Genomic DNA, 21546 nt, shown 5'->3' on the forward strand with positions numbered 1-21546 from the left:
CCCCTCCGGGGACACAAACTAAACCGACTCTGACAGTGCTATAATATTATGTCCTATTCTCTCAGTCAAATTTTTCAAACTGAGGGAGGAGGGATGTGAAGGGGGAGGTGCCGGCTGTGCAGACAATGCTAATTTTAGATTGTGCCACACCTCCGGTTGCAAGCTTCACACCCCTACTGTATAAGACTCCAGTGTCCCCTAGAGGATTTAGAGAAATGGATTTATCGGTAAGTACCAAAATCATCTTTTTTTGGGTTATTTAGGTAGAACGTCTTTCTCGTATAAAGGCAGAAGATATAAGGAGAGAAGAAGAGACATATGTGACTGATATAAAGGCAGAATATATAGAGGGAGAAGAAGAGACATATGTGAATGATATAACGGGAAAAGATACAGAGGAAGAAGAAGAGACGTATGTGACTGATATAAAGACAGAAGATATAGAGGGAGAAGAAGAGACGTATGTGACTGATATGATGACAGAAGATACAGAGGGAGAAGAAGAGACGTATGTGACTGATATAAAGGCAGAAGATATAGAGGGAGAAGAAGTGACGTATGTGACTGATATAAAGGCAGAAGATACAGAGGGAGAAGAAGAGACGTATGTGACTGATATAAAGGCAGAAGATATAGAGGGAGAAGAAGAGACGTATGTGACTGATATAAAGGCAGAAGATATAGCGAGAGAAGAAGAGACGTATGTGACTGATATAAAGGCAGAAGATACAGAGGGAGAAGAAGAGACGTATGTGACTGATATAAAGGCGGAAGATATAGAGGAAGAAGAAGAGACGTATGTGACTGATATAAAGACAGAAAATACAGAGGGAGAAGAAGAGACGTATGTGACTGATATAAAGGCAGAAGATACAGAGGGAGAAGAAAAGACATATGCGACTGATATGATGACAGAAGATACAGAAGGAGAAGAAGAGATGTATGTGACTGATATAAAGGCAGAAGATATAGCGGGAGAAGAAGAGACGTATGTGACTGATATCAAGGCAGAAGATACAGAGGGAGAAGAAGAGACGTATGTGACTGATATAAAGGCAGAAGATATAGATGGAGAAGAAGAGACGTATGTGAGGGGTGATCAGCAGTGTAAGGAGGATGAGATCCCTACAGATATCAGCACAGGTGAGTAAAAAACACTTATTACAGAAGTAACATATTCTCATTGCTCAGTCACTACAGCAATCTCTTATCCTACACCCTCCTCCGCCATCAGCACTGTTCTCAGTTGGGTGTTTATAACACAAGGCTATCCATGACAAACATCACATGTAGAGAGTTATTACACACATCACTATAGTGTTATTAAAAGTAACAAGCAGAAGTTTTTATGGATCATATATAAGTAGTAGTGTGTTTTTTGTGGCGCGCCTAATTTGTATGGGATCTAAATTTCTCAGTTTAGCAACCTTTTATTAAATAACCTTCATTTTGTTAGATGATGCAGGTATTAAATAACGCCTTGTATATAGTAGACCTATTTGGCCATTTGTGGTCAGGTTTATATCTTTACATTTAGCGAGGTGTAGTCATGGTGTAAAGGACAGAGTGTGATTCCTGATTAGTTAAAAAAACAAATACCAAATACTGAACAACATCACCAAGCAGGTAATTTCAACTTTAAACTTGTCATTTATTTTGTACTGTCTGGACATGGCTACTAATAACAGATGCACAGACATAATTCTTAAAGCTATGTGTGCAAATGCTAGGAGCTTAGGAGACAAAATTCCAGAGCTAATTGTGATAATGAACAGGGATAACCTGGATATTGTGGCAATTACAGAGTCATAGTGCAATGAGAATCATGACTGGGACATATCTATACCAGGATAGAATTTATTTAGAAAGGATAGAATGGTCAGTGTAGGAGGGAGGGTAGCAATGTATGTGGGAAAAAAAGCATGAATGCTACTTCAATTAATACAAAATATTTAAGACAAATCTGAAGCCCTTTTGGTCACCACAGAATCCGGGGGAAAGGACATTATTCGCATTGGGGTGATCTATAGATGACGTGGCCAGGGGCAGGATTTGAACAGGAATCTATTGTTGGACATCAGTAAAATGGCTTTAAAGGGAGAAGTCATAATCATAGGAGACATTAATTTACCTGATGCAAGGGGAGGGGTCTTTTGCAATTTCAGCTACAAGTGGTAATTTCCTTACAGGGAGCATCTCTCAATAAACAGCAGATATTTCCCTTCTGCATAGAAGAGCGGTCCGGAAAGAAAGAAGTAAACTTCCTTTTTGGGAGCACTCTTGTTAACTTAATTGCAATTAAAATATAACCTTTAATAACTATTCACTAAAAATTCATATAAATTGATCCTACTTAATTAAAAGAAAGATTACTATTGACTGAATTGTCAGTATTATATCAACCGGGGTGAAAAATATTTTATTTAGAAGAAATATATTCATATGTGTAATACTTTACCATCTAGAACACTTTCAGACAGCCGTGGGCTCTCCCTATTGTTTCCTGTAAATAGAATCAGTTACATGTGCATGGTATCCACACACACACCTTATTCATTATCATTTTCAGAAGGGAGACGCTGAGGCTTATATATACTGTCTATGTATGGTAGTTATCTCTTCCATACCTACTATACATAGACAGGAAAACTATGTATATAGGAAACTATACGTCTGTAAGACAATACAGAAGGAAACTATAGGTCAGTAAGACAATACAGAAGAAACTATAGGTCAGTAAGACATTACAGAAGAAACTATAGGTCAGTAAAACAATACAGAAGAAACTATAGGTCAGTAAGACAATACAGTAGGAAACTATAGGTCAGTAAGACAATACAGTCAGAAACTATAGGTCAGTAAGACAATACAGTAGGAAACTATAGGTCAGTAAGACAATACAGTCAGAAACTATAGTTCAGTAAAGGGCCCTACACACTTAAAGATTATCTGTCCAATCTGGCTGATTGGAAAGAAAATCCGGCAATGTCTGGGAGCAAATGACAATCAACCATTTGCTCCTAAAATCAAGAAAATGGACAAACACAGTTCAGATAAATTGGTTTAATGAAACAAATGTAACCAATCTGTCTGAAAGTCCATTTTTGTCTGTTTTCCAATCTTTGAGAGCAAATAGTAAATTGCCATTTGCTCCCAGACATTGCCAGATTTTCTTTCCAATCAGCCAGATTGGACAGATAATCTTTTAGTGTGTAGGGCCCTAAGACAATACAGAAGAAACTTTAGGTCAGTAAGACAATACAGTAGGAAACTATAGGTCAGTAAGACAGGAAACTATAAGTCAGTAAGACAGTGATACAGTAGGAAACTATAGGTCAGTAAGACAATATAGAAGGAAACTATAGGTCAATAAGACAATACAGAAGGCAACTAGGTCAGTAAGACATTACAGAAGAAACTATAGGTCAGTAAGAATACAGAAGGAAACTATAGGTCAGTAAAACAATACAGAAGAAACTATAGGTCAGTAAGACATTACAGAAGGAAACTAGGTCAGTAAAACAATACAGAAGCCACTATATGTCAGTATGACAATACAGTAGGAAACTATAGGTCAGTAAGACAATACAGAAGAAACTATAGGTCAGTAAAGACAATACAATAGGAAACTACAGGTCAGTAAGACAATACAGTAGGAAACTGTAGATAGATAAGGCGTTGACATGCTTATCTAAGAAGGTGGCCCTGCCGTCACAGGATACGGCCGCCCTAAAGGATCCTGCGGATAGGAAGTAGGAAGGTATCCTGAAGTCTGTTTATACACATTCTGGTACTCTACTGAGGCCAGCAACTGCTTCGGCCTGGATGTGTAGTGCTGTGGCAGCATGGACAGATACTCTGTCTGAGGGGATAGATACCCTGGACAGGGAGACTATTTTACTGACCCTGGGACATATCAAAGACACTGTCTTATATATGAGGGATGCCCAGAGGGATATTTGCCTACTGGGCTCTAGAGTAAACGCAATGTCGACTTCTGCCAGAAGGTTCCTGTGGACTCGGCAGTGGACTGGTGATGCCGACTCTAAAAAACACATGGAGGTTTTACCTTACAAGGGTGAGGAATTGTTTGGGGACGGTCTCTCGGACCTGGTTTCCACAGCAATGGCTGGGAAGTCGAATTTTTTGCCATATGTTCCCTCACAGCCAAAGAATGCACCGTATTACCAAATGCACTTCTTTCGTTCACAAAAAAGCAAGAAAGTCAGAAGTGCATCTTTTCTTGCCAGAGGCAGGGGTAGAGGAAAGAAGCTGCACCATGCAGCTAGTTCCCAGGAACAAAAGTCCTCCCCGGCCTCCACTAAATCCAGCGCATGATGCTGGGGCTCCACAGGCAGAGCCAGGAGCGGTGGGGGCGCGTCTCCGAAATTTCAGCCACCAGTGGGTTCGCTCACGGGTGGATCCTTGGGCTATACAAATTGTGTCTCAGGGATACAAGCTGGAATTAGAAGTGACGCCCCCTCACCGTTACCTAAAATCGTCCCTGCCGGCTTCTCCCATGGAAAGTGAGGTAGTGTTGGCAGCAATTCACAAGTTATATCTCCAGCAGGTGGTGGTGAAGGTTCCCCTTCTTCAACATGGAAGGGGCTACTATTCCACAATGTTTGTGGTGCCGAAACCGGACGGTTCGGTCAGACCCGTTTTGAATTTAAAATCCCTGAACATTTATCTGAAGAAATTCAAGTTCAAAATGGAATCGCTCAGAGCGGTCATTGCAAGCCTGGAAGAGGGGGATTTTATGGTGTCGCTGGACATCAAGGATGCTTACTTGCATGTCCCCATTTATCCTCCTCATCAGGAGTACCTCAGGTTTGTGGAACAGGACTCTCATTACCAATTCCAGACGTTGCCGTTTGGCCTGTCCACGGCACCGAGAATATTTACCAAGGTAATGGCGGAGATGATGGTACTCCTTCGAAAGCAAGGAGTTACAATTATCCCATACTTGGACGATCTCCTCATAAAGGCGAGGTCCAGGGAGCAGTTGCTGATTGGCCTAGCACACTCTCAGGAAGTGTTGCAACAACACGGGTGGATCTTGAATATTCCAAAGTCGCACCTGATCCCTACGACGCGTCTGCCCTTCCTGGGCATGATTCTGGACACAGACCAGAAGAAGGTGTTTCTCCCGGCGGAGAAGGCTCAGGAGCTTGTGACTCTGGTCAGAGACCTCCTAAAACCGAAACAGGTGTCGGTGCATCACTGCACGCGAGTCCTGGGAAAGATGGTGGCGTCATATGAAGCCATTCCCTTCGGCAGGTTCCATGCGAGGATCTTTCAGTGGGATCTGTTGGACAAGTGGTCCGGATCGCATCTTCAGATGCATCGGCTGATCACCCTGTCCCCCAGGCCAGGGTGTCTCTTCTGTGGTGGCTTCAAAGTGCTCACCTCTTCGAAGGCCGCAGGTTCGGCATACAGGACTGGGTCCTGGTGACCACGGAAGCAAGCCTCCGAGGCTGTGGTCAAGTCAGGAGACTTCTCTGCACATCAGTATCCTGGAACTAAGGGCCATATACAACGCCCTGAGTCAAGTGGAGCCTTTGCTTCGAAACCAACCAGTGCTGATTCAATCAGACAATATCACCGCAGTGGCCCATGTAAACCGCCAGGGCAGCACAAGAAGCAGGGTGGCAATGGCGGAAGCCACCAGGATTCTTCGCTGGGCGGAGAATCACCTGCAAGCACTGTCAGCGGTGTTCATTCCGGGAGTGGACAACTGGGAAGCAGACTTCCTCAGCAGGCACGACCTCCACCCGGGAGAGTGGGGACTTTATCAAGAAGTCTTCACACAGATTGCAAATCGTTGGGAACTGCCACAGGTGGACATGATGGCGTCCCGCCTCAACAAAAAGCTAAAAAGGTATTGCGCCAGGTCAAGGGACCCTCAGGCAATAGCTATGGACGCACTAGTAACACCATGGGTGTACCAGTCAGTCTATGTGTTTCCTCCTCTTCCTCTCATACCAGAGGTGCTGAGAATTGTAAGAAAAAGAGGAGTGAGAACAATACTCATTGTTCCGGATTGGCCAAGAAGGACTTGGTACCCGGAACTGCAAGAAATGCTCACAGAGGACCCATGGCCTCTGCCTCTCAGACAGGACCTGTTGCAACAAGGGCCCTGTCTGTTCCAAGACTTACCGCGGCTGCGTTTGACGGCATGGTGGTTGAACACTGGATCCTAGCGGAAAAAGGCATTCCGAAGAAGTTGTTCCTACGCTGATAAAGGCTAGGAAGGACGTGACAGCAAAGCATTATCACCGTATATGGCGAAAATATGTTGCTTAGTGTGAGGCCAGGAAGGCCCCTGCAGAGGAATTCCAGGTGGGCCGGTTCCTGCACTTCCTACAGTCAGGAGTGTCTATGGGCCTAAAATGAGGGTCCATAAAGGTCCAGATTTCGGCCCTATCCATTTTCTTTCAAAAGGAACTGGCTTCACTGCCTGAGGTTCAGACGTTTGTTAAGGGAGTGCTGCATATTCAGCCCCCTTTTGTGCCACCAGTGGCACCATGGGATCTTAACGTGGTGTTGGGTTTCCTGAAATCCCACTGGTTTGAGCCACTTAAAACCGTGGAGCTAAAGTATCTCACGTGGAAAGTGGTCATGCTGTTGGCCTTAGCTTCGGCTAGGCGTGTGTCAGAATTGGTGGCTTTATCATGTAAAAGACCCTATCTGGTTTTCCATATGGACAGGGCAGAATTGCGGACACGTCCGCAATTTCAGCCAAAGGTGTTGTCATCTTTTCATTTGAACCAACCTATTGTGGTGCCTGCGGCTACTCATGACTTGGAGGATTCCAAGTTGCTTGACGTAGTCCGGGCTTTGAAGATTTATGTTACCAGAACGGCTGGAGTCAGGAAGACTGACTCGCTGTTTATCCTGTATGCATCCAACAAGCTGGGTGCTCCTGCTTCAAAGCAAACTATTGCTCGCTGGATCTGTAACACGATTCAGCAGGCTCATTCTGCGGCTGGATTGCCGCATCCAAAATCAGTGAAAGCCCATTCCACAAGGAAGGTGGGCTCTTCTTGGGCGGCTGCCCGAGGGGTCTCGGCAGTACAGCTTTGCCGAGCTGCTACTTGGTCAGGTTCAAACACATTTGCAAAATTCTACAAGTTTGATACCCTGGCTGAGGAGGACCTTGTGTTTGCCCAGTCGGTGCTGCAGAGTCATCCGCACTCTCCCGCCCATTTGGGAGCTTTGGTATAATCCCCATGGTCCTTACGGAGTCCCCAGCATCCACTAGGACGTTAGAGAAAATAAGATTTTACTCACCGGTAAATCTATTTCTCGTAGTCCGTAGTGGATGCTGGGCGCCCGTCCCAAGTGCGGACTTTCTGCAATACGTGTATATAGTTATTGCTTACTAAAGGGTTATGTTATGTGGCATCCGTTGAGTGATGCTCGTTTGTTATTCATGCTGTTAACTGGGTATGTTATCACAAGTTGTACGGTGTGATTGGTGTGGCTGGTATGAGTCTTACCCTGGATTCCAAAAATCCTTTCCTTGTACTGTCAGCTCTTCCGGGCACAGTTTCCTTAACTGAGGTCTAGAGGAGGGGCATAGAGGGAGGAGCCAGTGCACACCAGGTAGTACTAAATCTTTCTTTAGAGTGCCCAGTCTCCTGCGGAGCCCGTTTATTCCCCATGGTCCTTACGGAGTCCCCAGCATCCACTACGGACTACGAGAAATAGATTTACCGGTGAGTAAAATCTTATTTTTTACCATTTATTCCCCAACAGCAAAAGAAAATATCACCGTATCAGATGCAGTCCTTTAGGTCGCAAAAGTCCAGAAGAGGTCGGGGGGTCCTCCTTCCTTGCCAGAGGTAAGGCTGGAGGGATAGAGAACCCGCTTCGGCCAGTGCCCAGGAACAAATGTCCTCCCCGGCTACTTCAAAACGCTCAGCATGACGCTGGGGCTCCCCTGAGGGAGTCTGCACCGGTGGGGGCACGTCTTCGACTTTTCAGCCAGGCCTGGGTCAGCTCAGACCTGAATCCTTGGGTGTTGGAAATAGTTTCCCTGGGTTACAAACTGGAATTCGAAGAGGTGCCTCCGCGCTGATATTTCAAGTCGGCATTACCAGCTTCTACACCAGAACGGAATGTAGTGTTAGCTGCAATTCAAACGCTGTGTCTACAGCAACTAATTATCAGGGTTCCCTTGAACCAGCAGGGAAGAGGCTACTACTCAACCCTCTTTGTGGTCCCGAAACCGGACGGTTCGGTAAGACCTATTTTGCATCTAAAATCCCTAAACCTGTACATGAAAAGATTCAAATTCAAGATGGAATCCCTCAGGACGATTATAGCCAGTATGGTGTCACTGCACATAAAGGATGCGTACCTTCATGTCCCCATATATCCCTCCCATCAGGAATACCTAAGATTCATTGTACAGGATTGTCATTACCAATTTCAGACGTTGCCGTTTGGGCTTTCCACGGCCCTGAGGATTTTGTCAGAAATCATGGTGCTCCTGCGCAAGCATGGAGTCACAATTATCCCATACTTGGACGATCTCCTGATAAAGGCGAGATCAAGAGAGAAAATTGCTGAACAGTGTAACGCTCTCTCTGAGAGTGCTCCAGCAACACGGTTGGATTCTGAATCTACCGAAGTCACAGTTGATTCCGACAACTCGACTAATGTTCCTAGGTATGATACTGGATACGGAACAAATGAAGGTTTTTCTTCCGTTGGGGAAGGCCCAGGACATCCAGAACATGGTCAGAGACCTGCTAAAACCGAAAAGGGTTCAACAATGCACTCGAGTTCTGGGAAAAATGGTGGCGGACTACGAGGCCATCCCCTTCGGCAGGTTCCATGCGAGGACGTTTCAATGGGACTTTCTGGACAAATGGTCCGGGTCGCATCTGCACTTACATCAAGGGCCAGGGTGTCTCTCCTATGGTGGCTACAAAGTGCTGACCTGCTGGAGGGTCGCAGGTTCGGAATTCAGGACTGGATCCTGGTAACCACGGACGCGAGCCTCCGAGGATGGGGAGCAGTCACCCAAGGAAAACATTTTCAGGGACTGTGGTCAGACCAGGAATCCTGTCTACACATTAACGTGTTGGAACTCAGGGCCATATACAACGGCCTTCGACAAGCGTAGAGTTTTCTTCGAAACCTACCAGTTCTGATTCAATCAGACAATGTCACAGCAGTGGCTCATGTGAACCACCAAGGCGGGACAAGAAGCAGAGTCGCGATGACGGAAGCCGCAAGGATTCTTCGCTTGGCGGAAAATCACGTAAGCGCTCTGTCGGCTGTTTTCATTCCGGGAGTGGACAACTGGGAAGCAGACTTCCTCAGCAGACACGATCTCCATCCAGGAGAGTGGGGACTTCATCAAGAAGTCTTTGCAGATATAACACGTCTTTGGGGAATTCCTCAAATAGACATGATGGCGTCACGCCTCAACAAAAAGCTTCGGAGGTATTGTGCCAGGTCTCTGGACCCTCAGGCAGTAGCAGTAGACTACCTGGTAACACCGTGGGTGTTCCACTCAGTCTCCATGTTTCCTCCTCTTCCTCTCATCAAAAAAGTGTTGAGGATCATAAGGCGAAGAAGAGTACAGACGATACTCGTTGTTCCAGACTGGCCTCGAAGGGCCTGGTACTCAGATCTTCAAGAGATGCTCACAGGAGATCCCTGGCCTCTCCCTCTGAGGGAGGACCTGTTGCAACAGGGGCCCTGTATATTCCAAGACTTACCGCGGTTACGTTTGACGGCATGGCGGTTGAACGCCGAATCCTAGCGGAGAAGGGGATTCCGGAGGAGGTCATCCCTACTTTAATAAAGGCTAGGAAGGAGGTGACGGTGAAACATTATCACCGTATCTGGCGAAAGTATGTGTCTTGGTGTGAAAACAAGAACGCGCCTATGGAAGATTTTCATTTGGGGCGTTTTCTCCACTTCCTGCAGACAGGAGTGGATATGGGCCTGAAATTAGGTTCTGTTAAGGTACAGATTTCAGCCCTTCGATTTTCTTTCAGAGGGAATTGGCTTCTCTTCCAGAAGTCCAGACGTTTGTAAAGAGAGTGCTGCACATCCAGCCTCCTTATGTGCCTCCAGTGGCACCGTGGGACCTGAACGTGTTGTTGCAGTTCCTAAAATCACACTGGTTTGAACCACTTAACAGGGTTGAGTTTAAATTTCTTACCTGGAAGGTGGTCATGTAGTTGGCCTTGGCATCGACAAGGAGAGTGTCAGAATTGGCGGCCTTGTCACACAAGAGCCCCTACTTGATTTTTCATGTGGATAGAGCGGAATTGAGGACACACCCTCAATATTTGCCTAAAGTGGTTTCTTCATTCCATCTGGTGCCTGTGGCTACGAGTGACTTGGAGGATTCCAGGTCCCTGGACGTAGTCAGGGCTTTGAAGATTTATGTAGCCAGAACGGCTAGAATTAGGAAAACAGAGGCACTGTTTGTCCTGTATGCTGCTAATAAGATTGGCGCACCTGCTTCGAAGCAGACTATTGCTCACTGGATCTGTAATACGATTCAGCAGGCTCATTCTGCGGCTGGATTGCCGCTTCCAAATTCGGTTAAGGCCCATTCCACTAGGAATGGTGGGCTCTTCTTCGGCGGCTGCCCGAGGCGTCTCGGCATTACAGCTTTGCCGTGCGGCGACTTGGTCGGAGTTTGATACCCTGGCTGACGAGGACCTAGCTTTTGCTCAGTCGGTGCTGCAGAGTCATTCGCACTCTCCCGCCCGATTGGGAGCTTTGGTATAAACCCCATGGTCCTTACGGAGTCCCCAGCATCCTCTAGGACTTAAGAGAAAATAATATTTTAAACCTACCGGTAAATCTATTTCTCCTAGTCCGTAGAGGATGCTGGGCGCCCGTCCCAGTGCGGAAACTCTGCAAGACTTGCATATAGTTGTTGCTTACATAAGGGTTATGTTACAGTTGGAGTCGGTTTTGGACCGTCACTGTTGTTGTTCATACGGTTAACTGGTTATGTATGTTCCAGGTTACATGGTTTGATTGGTGTGGGCTGGTATGAATCTTGCCCTTGGATTTTTAAATCCTGCCTTGTATTGTCCATCTCCTCTGGGCACAGTTCTCTAACTGAGGTCTGGAGGAGGGGCATAGAGGGAAGAGCCAGTGCACACCCATAGGAAAAGTTCTATTTAGGTGCCCATGTCTCCTGCGGAGCCCGTCTATACCCCATAGTCCTTACGGAGTCCCCAGCATCCTCTACGGACTAGGAAAAATAGATTTACCGATAGGTTTAAAATCTTATTATAAATGAGTTCCTTCTAACACCGCACAACTGCTCAGTGCGCAGACATTTGTGAGCAAAATAAAAAATCTATGGAGAAATATCACCAATAACTTTTTGCGGCTAATTGGTTAGGGAGTTTTTGCGATGAACTGAATCCCCCCCACACAGTGTTTATACATACAGTATGATGTTCCATTGAGATTACCGCTGGAGGAAACTCTGCCACAATATTATTAAATGTGTAATTTATCCCATCCTCGTATGGGTGTAATATATAAATATATTCTTACTGACCAGGATTACCAGCACTGAATCAATTATCACCCAATATAATATACATGCCGATGTTTAACAACAAATACACTTGTTTCTTTATTACTTTATTCACCTTTATACATTTACCTTTGTGTTTAATATATCACTGATTTATCTTACATACTTTACTGTACTTAATAAAGGTTATATATTATTTATTAGTGCACAAACAGGACAGCACTGTCTCTTCTTTGCTGTTTTATTATTGCAAATCCCATGTCACCTCTAGTAATCCCACATGAGCGTCCATGTCACCTCTAGTAATCACACATGAGCGTCCATGTCACCTCTAGTAATCCCACATGAGCGTCCGTGTCACCTCTAGTAATCCCACATGAGTGTCCATGTCACCTCTAGTAATCCCACATGAGCGTCCATATAACCTCTAGTAATCCCACATGAGCGTCCATGTCACCTCTAGTAATCCCACATGAGCGTCCTTGTCACCTCTGGTAATCCCACATGAGTGGCCATGTCACCTCTAGTAATCCCACATGAACGTCCATGTCACCTCTAGTAATCCCACATGAGCGTCCATATAACCTCTAGTAATCCCACATGAGCGCCCATGTCACCTCTAGTAACCCCACGTGAGCATCCATGTCACCTCTAGTAACCCCACATGAACATCCATGTCACCTCTAGTAACCCCACGTGAGCGTCCATGTCACCTCTAGTAACCCCACGTGAATGTCCATGTCACCTCTAGTAACCCCACATGAGCGTCCATGTCACCTCTAGTAACCCCACGAGCGCCCATGTCACCTCTAGTAACCCCACATGAGCGTCCATGTCACCTCTATTAACCCCACATGAGCGTCCATGTCACCTCTAGTAATCCCACATGAGCGTCCATGTCACCTCTAGTGATCCCACATGAGCATCCGTGTCACCTCTAGTGATCCCACATGAGCGTCCATGTCACCTCTAGTAACCCCACATGAGCGTCCATGTCACCTCTAGTAATCCTACGTGAGCATCCGTGTCACCTCTAGTAATCCCACGTGAGCGTCCGTGTCACCTCTAGTAATCCCACGTGAGCGTCCTTGTCACCTCTAGTAATCCCACGTGAGCGTCCCTGTCCCCTCTAGTAATCCCACGTGAGCGTCCCTGTCACCTCTAGTAATCCCACGTGAGCGTCCCTGTCTCCTCTAGTAATCCCACGTGAGCGTCCGTGTCACCTCTAGTAATCCCACGTGAGCGTCCGTGTCACCTCTAGTAATCCCACGTGAGTGTCCGTGTCACCTCTAGTAATTCCACGTGAGCGTCCACGTCACCTCTAGTAATCCCACATGAGCATCCACGTCCCCTCTAGTAATCCCACATGAGCGTTCAGTGTTGATCAAGCTCCATTCTAAGCATCCTAGCTTTTTTTGTTTTTTAATAAACATAAAAGCAATGATTACAGGTAAAAATGTCAGTTATAGAATTATATATTGTATCCTGTAACACCCTGGGTCTTGTCTACTCATTATATATATTAATGTATTTTATTTCCAGCAGATGGACACACAAGCAGGAATATCTCAGAAGGACATCTAATGTTATCCCTAGATTCTGAAATAACAGATAATGACAGTAGACAGGATTCTCCAGGAGCTAACCCCATTACCCCAATTATTCATCCAGCTCTATCAGCTGATCCCTCTGATACTGGGAAATGTTCTCCTGATCACTCTGATATTGGTGCATCTGTTACAGCTCTGACAGTAGATACAGTGTTTCCTTGTTCTATAGATGCCAAATGTTTTACACAGAACACAAAGCCTATTACCCATCAGCCAGCTAAGGCAGGGGACGGGCCATTTCCATGTTCTGAGTGTGGGAAATGTTTTACATATAAATCATATCTTGTTAGACATGAGAGAAGTCACACAGGTGAGAAGCCGTATTCCTGTTCTGAGTGTGGGAAATGTTTCGCATATAAATCACAACTTGTTACACATCAGAGAAGTCACACAGGTGAGAAGCCATATTCCTGTTCTGAGTGTGGGAAATGTTTTGCATACAAATCACATTTTGTTATTCATCAGCATGCTCACACAGGTGAGAGGCCATTTTCCTGTTCTGAGTGTGGGAAATGTTTTACATATAAATCATATCTTGTTAGACATGAGAGAAGTCACACAGGTGAGAGGCCATTTTCCTGTTCTGAGTGTGGGAAATGTTTTGCATGTAAATCAGTTCTTGTTACACATCAGAGAAGTCACACAGGTGAGAAGCCATTTTCCTGTTCTGAGTGTGGGAAATGTTTTTTATCGACATCACATCTTGTTAGTCATCAGAGAAGTCACACAGGTGAGAAGCCATATTCCTGTTCTGAGTGTGGGAAATGTTTTTTATCGACATCACATCTTGTTAGTCATCAGAGAAGTCACACAGGTGAGAAGCCGTACTCCTGTTCTGAGTGTAGGAAATGTTTTGCACAGAAACCAGCTCTTGTTATACATCAGAGAAGTCACACAGGTGAGAAGCCATATTCCTGTTCTGAGTGTGGGAAATGTTTTTTATCGACATCACATCTTGTTAGTCATCAGAGAAGTCACACAGGTGAGAAGCCGTACTCCTGTTCTGAGTGTGGGAAATGTGTTGCATGGAAATCACATCTTGTTATTCATCAGAGAAGTCACACAGGTGAGAAGACGTATTCCTGTTCTGAGTGTGGGAAATGTTTTGCACACAAATCACATTTAGTTACACATCAGAGAAGTCACACAGGTGAGAAGCCATTTTCCTGTTCTGACTGTGGGAAATGTTTTTCATCGACATCACATCTTGTTAGACATCAGAGGAGTCACACAGGTGAGAAGCCATAGTCCTGTTCTGAGTGTGGGAAATGTTTTGCACGGAAATCAGTTCTTGTTAAACATCAGCGATTTCACAGATGAGAAGCCATTTTCATGCTGTGAGAGAAATAAATCTGCTCTTGTTGAACATATTAGACATTACCCAAGTCCGAAACCATTTACATCTTCTGGAGTATAATTATCACTGTCGTCCAATGTTCCTCAAGGGTGAATCCGATCTCCTATGCTTTATAAAATATACATGCTACCACTGGGTGATATAATCAGACGTCATGGCCTGATCTACCACTGCTATGCAGATGACCTGCTTTTTGCTCCATGTACTGAGAACCTAATACCAATAAATGGTTGTCTAGCTGAGCGCCAGGGGTGGATGATGCCAGTTGGCTGTGACTCAGTCTTTGTGAAACATAATAGAAGCTCCCAAACAAAGGACAAGACTACAGCTTTACCAACCATCTGGATTTATGCTTTGGTGTTCAGAATCGCAAAATACTGAACGTGTGCTGAATCTTTGTGTTGTCCTGGTATGTGGATGACACAGACATCAGGTATCCGCCACATACAATTCCTCATTCTTCCATCTGTGGACCATAACCAGAATCAAGCTCTTGATTCCCTCAGAAGTTCATAGACTACTGCAATGCCATCTACCTGGGTCACCCAGCAAAAGAATTACAGAGCTTTCAGGTTTTCCAAAAGGTGGAGAAAGTAAATTCTCCTCCCAATTGGAGAGTAACCCGCACCAGGATATAACTGTCCTGATAGTTTATGTACTTGGGGTACCTTTATATTAAATAATACCACTATCACAATTAAGTGAATAAATCGTGGGACATTCTCAAGGTAATTATAGGTGCTACCAACTGATTTAGGTCAAGGAATAAAGTCAAATCCCCAAAGGGAGGGGAAAGAAAAAATAAATCAGTTTTTTTGTGCGGTGCACACAACCCAATATCCAATATATTAAAATATTTTTCTTTATTGATAAATTGTTAAAAAATCCCTATGTTATTCGTATTTATAGGCAAAATTGCCACACTTAATATTTATTAATTTTATGTATAATTAAGGATATTAATCAGACTAGTATTGTCCTTAAATTTGTAATCAAGCAAAGTAATAAAAGATAGTAAGGAAAGTGAAAAAGAATGAAAATTAAGTGAATAAAGATTAAAAACAAAGCTGGTGTGTCGAGTGCCTTTTGTATTTATGTAATAAGATGGTCCTAATGTGCGTAAACCGTACTGGTTCCCACTGAGTTATATTGACATAAAAGGTTCTTACTGGGAAATACGTGAATATTTAACTGCAATAATACTCATTACTGGGATGTGTTCCACAGATGCAATATGGTATTAATAATTATGATAGTAAATGTGTGTCGGTTAACAGATGATTTCAGACAGAGACACAGATCCTATATTGTAATAGTTATTGCAGGTTCCACACGATCCCATCCCTGGGGTGTTGCATATTATGCCTGCAGAGTTCGTTTACTCAAGGTGATTTATTGTGTCTTTTATTGTAGTGCAAAAGATACATGTGAGGTAAGAGATAAGTCACTCAATAGAGCACCCAAAGTTGTCACATTACCCACATCAAGTGCTATATAGGCACAGTTGCCTGAATAATATTGGCAAGCTGGACTGTGAATTTGCTATAAAATATTATTGTCACTACAATGTCCTGCTGAATCACCACCTTTAATTTCCCATGTGATCTGTGACTCAGAAAAGATCCAAAGATAGTCAGTTGACACAGTAATTTGGGCCAGCAATAACTCCTATGTGGTCATCCAGCGCCCCATCTGATATGATGTGCACGATTTAAATATATCACCGTGCAATCTGTAGTTGCAGTTAGTGCCTCTATAGTTGGATTCTTGCTTTCTGCTGCTAATATTGCGCAGTTCTCATTCTCATTAATAGAGATCTCGATCCAACTCAATCCATATGCTTATACACTTGGTAATAAGCGTACTCCTGCTAGATGTTTAGCGGTGCAGTGATTGCTTTCAAGTGTCTAACAGTCGTATATATTATTGCAATTAGACAGGCAATTACACCGCTCATCTGGTATGCTGTATGCAGGTTGATGATAACACATTCACCTATGTTTTTAATTGCTATAAACTCCACCTATAAGTTTGGCAGTGCAGTGATTGTTATGGTGCAGCACGTCAGTGAAATGTCACAATGGAGATTATTGATTCCTGAGGATACTGCTGTAAGTTTGGTAGTACTGTAATTCGTTTCTAATTTCTAACAGTCACGTATGTTTTACAGTAGCACGGGCGGTTGTACCGCTCGTCAGGTACACTGTATACAGGCTAATAATAGCACATTCTCCTGTGTAGATACTGCTACAAGTTTGGCTGTGCCGTAATTAGTTTCCAATTTCCAACAATCACATATGTTTCACAATGAGACGAGCGGTTGCACCGCTCGTTAGATACACTGTATACAGGCTAATAATAACACCTTCTCCTGTGATCTTAATTATCAATACTTCTACTATATGTTCATCAGTGCAGTAATTAATTTCAGATTTCTACCAGTCACATATAGTATTATGACTGGGCGGGCAGTTGCACCGCTCGTCGTAACGCTATCTGCAGGTTAACAGAGGCACATTCTCCTATGTACGTACACACATTTGATCGGACACTTTTTCTAACATTTATATATTGCACATTAGACACATCAGCCTAACGCCAATGCACATTTCGCTCATAGGCTTCCTCAGGGCACTATATCTTGCAGCTAGTACAGAATGCAGCAGCCAAGCTGTTACCTGACCAGCCCGTTCCAGCCTCATAACACACATTCTCTACTCCCTTCACCGGCTGCCTGTAAGATGACAAATCTATTTCATAATTAGCTAAATGACCTTCCCAGCCCAGCATTACATGGTCCAAGGTACTAGAAGCAGCTTCTGCCTCCTTACTGCCCTGCTGGCTTCTACAGATGAAGGACTGTTACCAGCAGTACCAAGAATCTCCTGTAATTCATTTATGGGTTGAACGTTTAGCTTTGACCATGGAACTCACTGCCTTGCACAGTCCAAGAGGCCTCCACTCTAGAGACCTTCACAAGCAGACTGATGACTGCTACTCACACTTTTCATTAATGTACCTCTATTTACTTCCTAAATAATACATCCCAAATGCTTAGGTCTTTTTTCTGCTGTTTATTTAGTATCTTGTGCTTTGTGTAAATGTGAATGTCTAATACCAGTTTCCACAATCTGTATTGCTGCACGACAATATGGCGGCCATTGGAACGTGTTTTCACTTCTAGTTTGCCTAACTTGTTGCTGACACTCATCTTGACATGGAGTGTTTTCTGATACAAGATCCTATCCATATATACCCTGTACATTATCATGTGCATTAGAGTCACCCGGGTTCCATCTGCGGTGGTTTGTTGTATGTTACATCTATATGGTGCGGATACTCCCCTGTATGATTTCATAATAAAAGCTTTTGTTTGCATCTAATTATTGCATTATAGCTTTTATTTTTTTATCTGTTTTATATTCCCGTCTGAGTAATTACGCCATAATATCTAATCTCGGAGTGGACCCCAAAAGATGTAAAGAAACCGTGTAAGTTTTCCATCATTCTGTTTCATATAAGCATACAGGTAAGTGATGGCACGGTGGTCACTGACCGTCACATTCCGGTGGTATAATGGAAGTGGACTGTCTGGGCTTATTCTAGTCTACTGCAGAAATAAAAAACTCAGCCTTTATCCTGCTTATAAAAATGACAAAGCCCATAAATCAAGCTGGCCGGACAAGACAGAAGCCACATTAATGGTGGCACATCATATAGGCTGAAGACCCATGCTTCTGCTATATATGGCATAACTCACTCTTCACCCACAAAAACCTTCCCTTCACCATTCGCAATGTCCACCATTGCCCCTTCAGAAGGGTCAAAACTTTCCTTTGCTTGTTCCACCTCCTCCTGTACAGAGCCCAGGACCACCTCCATGACCATTTCATATTTATCTGGAGGCCAGGCATCTGGGAGGTTCATGGCCTGAGATGACCACAGAACCACCAGGTAGTGGGCAGAAAGAATCCACAGCCTCCTGAGGAACTGGAGAGTCCAAAGTTCCACCCCACATGAGGTAGAGAAGGGTCAACCACAGGGTCTGGCTCACCTATTTCCTTCCTAAAAGCTGCTCTTTACCCACTTTGGTACATGTGGGATCCCACTCCAATTTCCCTTGAGAGTCCTTACCCTCACTAATCCCTTCTGAACCTACTAACCCACAGAAATACTAACAATGGCCCTCATTCCGAGTCGTTCGCTCGGTATTTTTCATCGCATCGCAATGAAAATCCGCTTAGTACGCATGCGCAATGTTCGCACTGCGACTGCGCCAAGTTATTTTGCTAAGAAGATAGTATTTTTACTCACAGCTTTTTCTTCGCACCGGCGATCGTAGTGTGATTGACAGGAAATGGGTGTTACTGGGCGGAAACACGGCGTTTTATGGGCGTGTGGTTGAAAACGCTACAGTTTCCGGAAAAAACGCAGGAGTGGCCGGAGAAACGGGGGAGTGTCTGGGCGAACGCTGGGAGTGTTTATGACGTCAAACCAGGAACGACAAGCACTGAACTGATCGCAGATGCTGAGTAAGTCAGAAGCTACTCTGAAACTGCTAAGTAGTTTGTAATCGCAATATTGCGAATACTTCGGTCGCAATTTTAAGATGCTAAGATACACTCCCAGTAGGCGGCGGCTTAGCGTGAGCAACTCTGCTAAATTCGCCTTGCGACCGATCAACTCGGAATGAGGGCCAATATACATTTTCAACAGCTTTCCACTTCCCTGCAACAACTGCTCTCACCAATCTCTACATTTACTACACCTGACACTGCTATATCACACCTGCAGCAGACCCTAGAGAGTGCCCTTGATGAAGTGGCTCCAGCTACCCATCACACTCCACGTAGGCTTAGATGCCTACCATGGCACTCTAAATCAACAAGACACCTACAAAAACTGTCACGTAAAGTAGAACATCAGTGGCGTAAATCTCAGAATCCAAGTGACTTTCTCACATATAAGACTACCTACCACTCCTATCATCAGGCCCTGGACACTGCCAAACAAACATATTTCCAATCTCTCATCTCTTATCATGCCAATAACCCCAAGCCACTTTTTAATACGTTTAAATCACTTCTTTACCCTCCCTCACCTCCCCCACTAGCTACTATCAGTGCACAAGAACTTGCTTCCTACTTCAAGGATAAGATTGATAAAATCCGAGATGAAATGGTATGCTCTTCCTCAGCCAGTGACCTGCTCAATTCCCTACCTGAACCGTCTGGCACTTTCTCTTCATTTGATCCCACAAGTGAAGATGAAGTATCATCAGTCTTTCCATCCTCCTACTCCACTACCTCTCCTCTTGATCCTATACCCTCACAGGTCAGTAAAACCTTGTCTCCTGTGTTTATCCCAACCTTAACTAAAATCTGTAATCTCTCTCTCTACTGGTATCTTTCCCTCTTTGTTTAAACATGCAGTCATTACTCCCATTCTAAAAAAACACAACTCTGACCCAAACACACTCTCTAACTACCGTCCCATTTCTCAGCTACCAGGTCCCTTCAAGCTACTTGAGAGAATTGCCTACACTCGCCTCACACACATTCTTAACTCCCACAACTTATTGGACCCACTTCAGTCAGGCTTTCATGCCCAACACTCCACAGAGACGGCGCTGACCAAAGTAGTGAATGATCTAGTCACTGCTAGATCAAAAGGCCATTACACACTACTCATTCTTCTAGATCTCTCTGCTGCTTATGACACTGTTGACCACTCTCTTCTCATACAAATACTACAATCTCTAGGTCTTCAGGACACAGCCCTCTCCTGGTTCTCATTCTACCTATCTAATGGCTCTTTCAGTGTTCACTTCTCTGATTCTACCTCCTCTTCTCTACCTCTATCAGTTGGAGTACCGCAAGGCTCAGTCTTAGGTCCTCTGCTTTTCTCAATCTATACCTCTTCTCTTGGTAAACTAATCAGCTCCTTTGGATTTCAGTATCATTTTTATGCTGATGATACTCAAATCTACCTATCCTCCCCAGATTTGTCACCACCAGTATTGGCTCGTGTCACTGGATGCCTGTCTGCCATTTCATCTTGGATGTCATCTCGCCACCTCAAACTCAACATTTCCAAAACCAAATTAATTATTTTCCCACCGGCTAAGAGTAGTTACCAACCTGATATCTCTATAACTGTTGACAATGCAACTATCCACCCCACAAGCTCAAGCCTAGGTGTCACCCTCGACTCTGAACTGTCCTTTGTTCCACACATTCAATCTGTCTCTAAATCATGTTACATGCACCTTAAAAACATATCCAAAATACGCCCTTATCTTATACAAGACACTGCAAAAACTCTAATCCATGCACTCATCATCTCCCGCATTGATTATTGTAATAGTCTCCTTACTGGTCTTCCCAAACATAGGCTATCACCACTTCAATCCATTTTAAATGCAGCTGCAAGGCTAATCTTCCTCGCCAGACGTTCTTCATCTGCTTATCCGCTCTGTCAGTCCCTCCATTTGTTACCGGTATTCTACCGTGTCAAATATAAAATACTTTTACTTACATACAAGGCTATTTACCAAACTGCACCATCATACATCTCCTCACTAATCTCAAAATATCTCCCTACCAGACCTCTCCGCTCTGCACAAGATCTGCGTCTCTCATCCAAATGTATTACCTGTTCCCACTCAAAATTACAGGACTTTACCCGGGCATCACCCACTCTGTGGAATGCACTCCCACGCACAATAAGACTCTCCTCTAGTCTCCAAACCTTTAAACGTTCTCTGAAAACTCATCTCTTCAGACAAGCCTACCAAATTCCTGACCCACACACATAACCTTCAATGCTTCCCTATCCAGTTACATCCCCTCTGTACAGTCCACATAACCTCACATTTTGTCTTCCAACATTGCGGGGGGATCATATATACAACCCATTAACCTAGCAACCTGGGGAACCATTATGTGACAGGTAGCATCTATCCTTGTGTATCAATGCCTATTTCCCTATAGATTGTTAGCTTGTGAGCAGGGCCTTCCTACCTCTGTCTGTCTTTGCCCAGTTTT

The 21546-nt window shown here is 44.2% G+C and overlaps 1 protein-coding gene across 1 annotated transcript; it reads left to right on the forward strand.

Moving 5' to 3' along the window:
* Window positions 1-266: 266 nt before the first annotated feature.
* LOC134983334 (oocyte zinc finger protein XlCOF22-like) lies at window positions 267-17883 on the forward strand. Its single transcript, XM_063949043.1, has 2 exons — window positions 267-1143; window positions 13076-17883. Exons 1-2 carry the CDS (start codon window positions 474-476, stop codon window positions 14389-14391), a joined length of 1986 nt encoding a protein of 661 aa, XP_063805113.1. The 5' UTR covers window positions 267-473; the 3' UTR covers window positions 14392-17883.
* The last annotated feature ends 3663 nt before the right edge of the window (window positions 17884-21546 follow it).

This window comes from Pseudophryne corroboree, assembly GCF_028390025.1.
Source record: "Pseudophryne corroboree isolate aPseCor3 chromosome 3 unlocalized genomic scaffold, aPseCor3.hap2 SUPER_3_unloc_13, whole genome shotgun sequence".
Classification (NCBI taxonomy): domain Eukaryota; kingdom Metazoa; phylum Chordata; class Amphibia; order Anura; family Myobatrachidae; genus Pseudophryne; species Pseudophryne corroboree.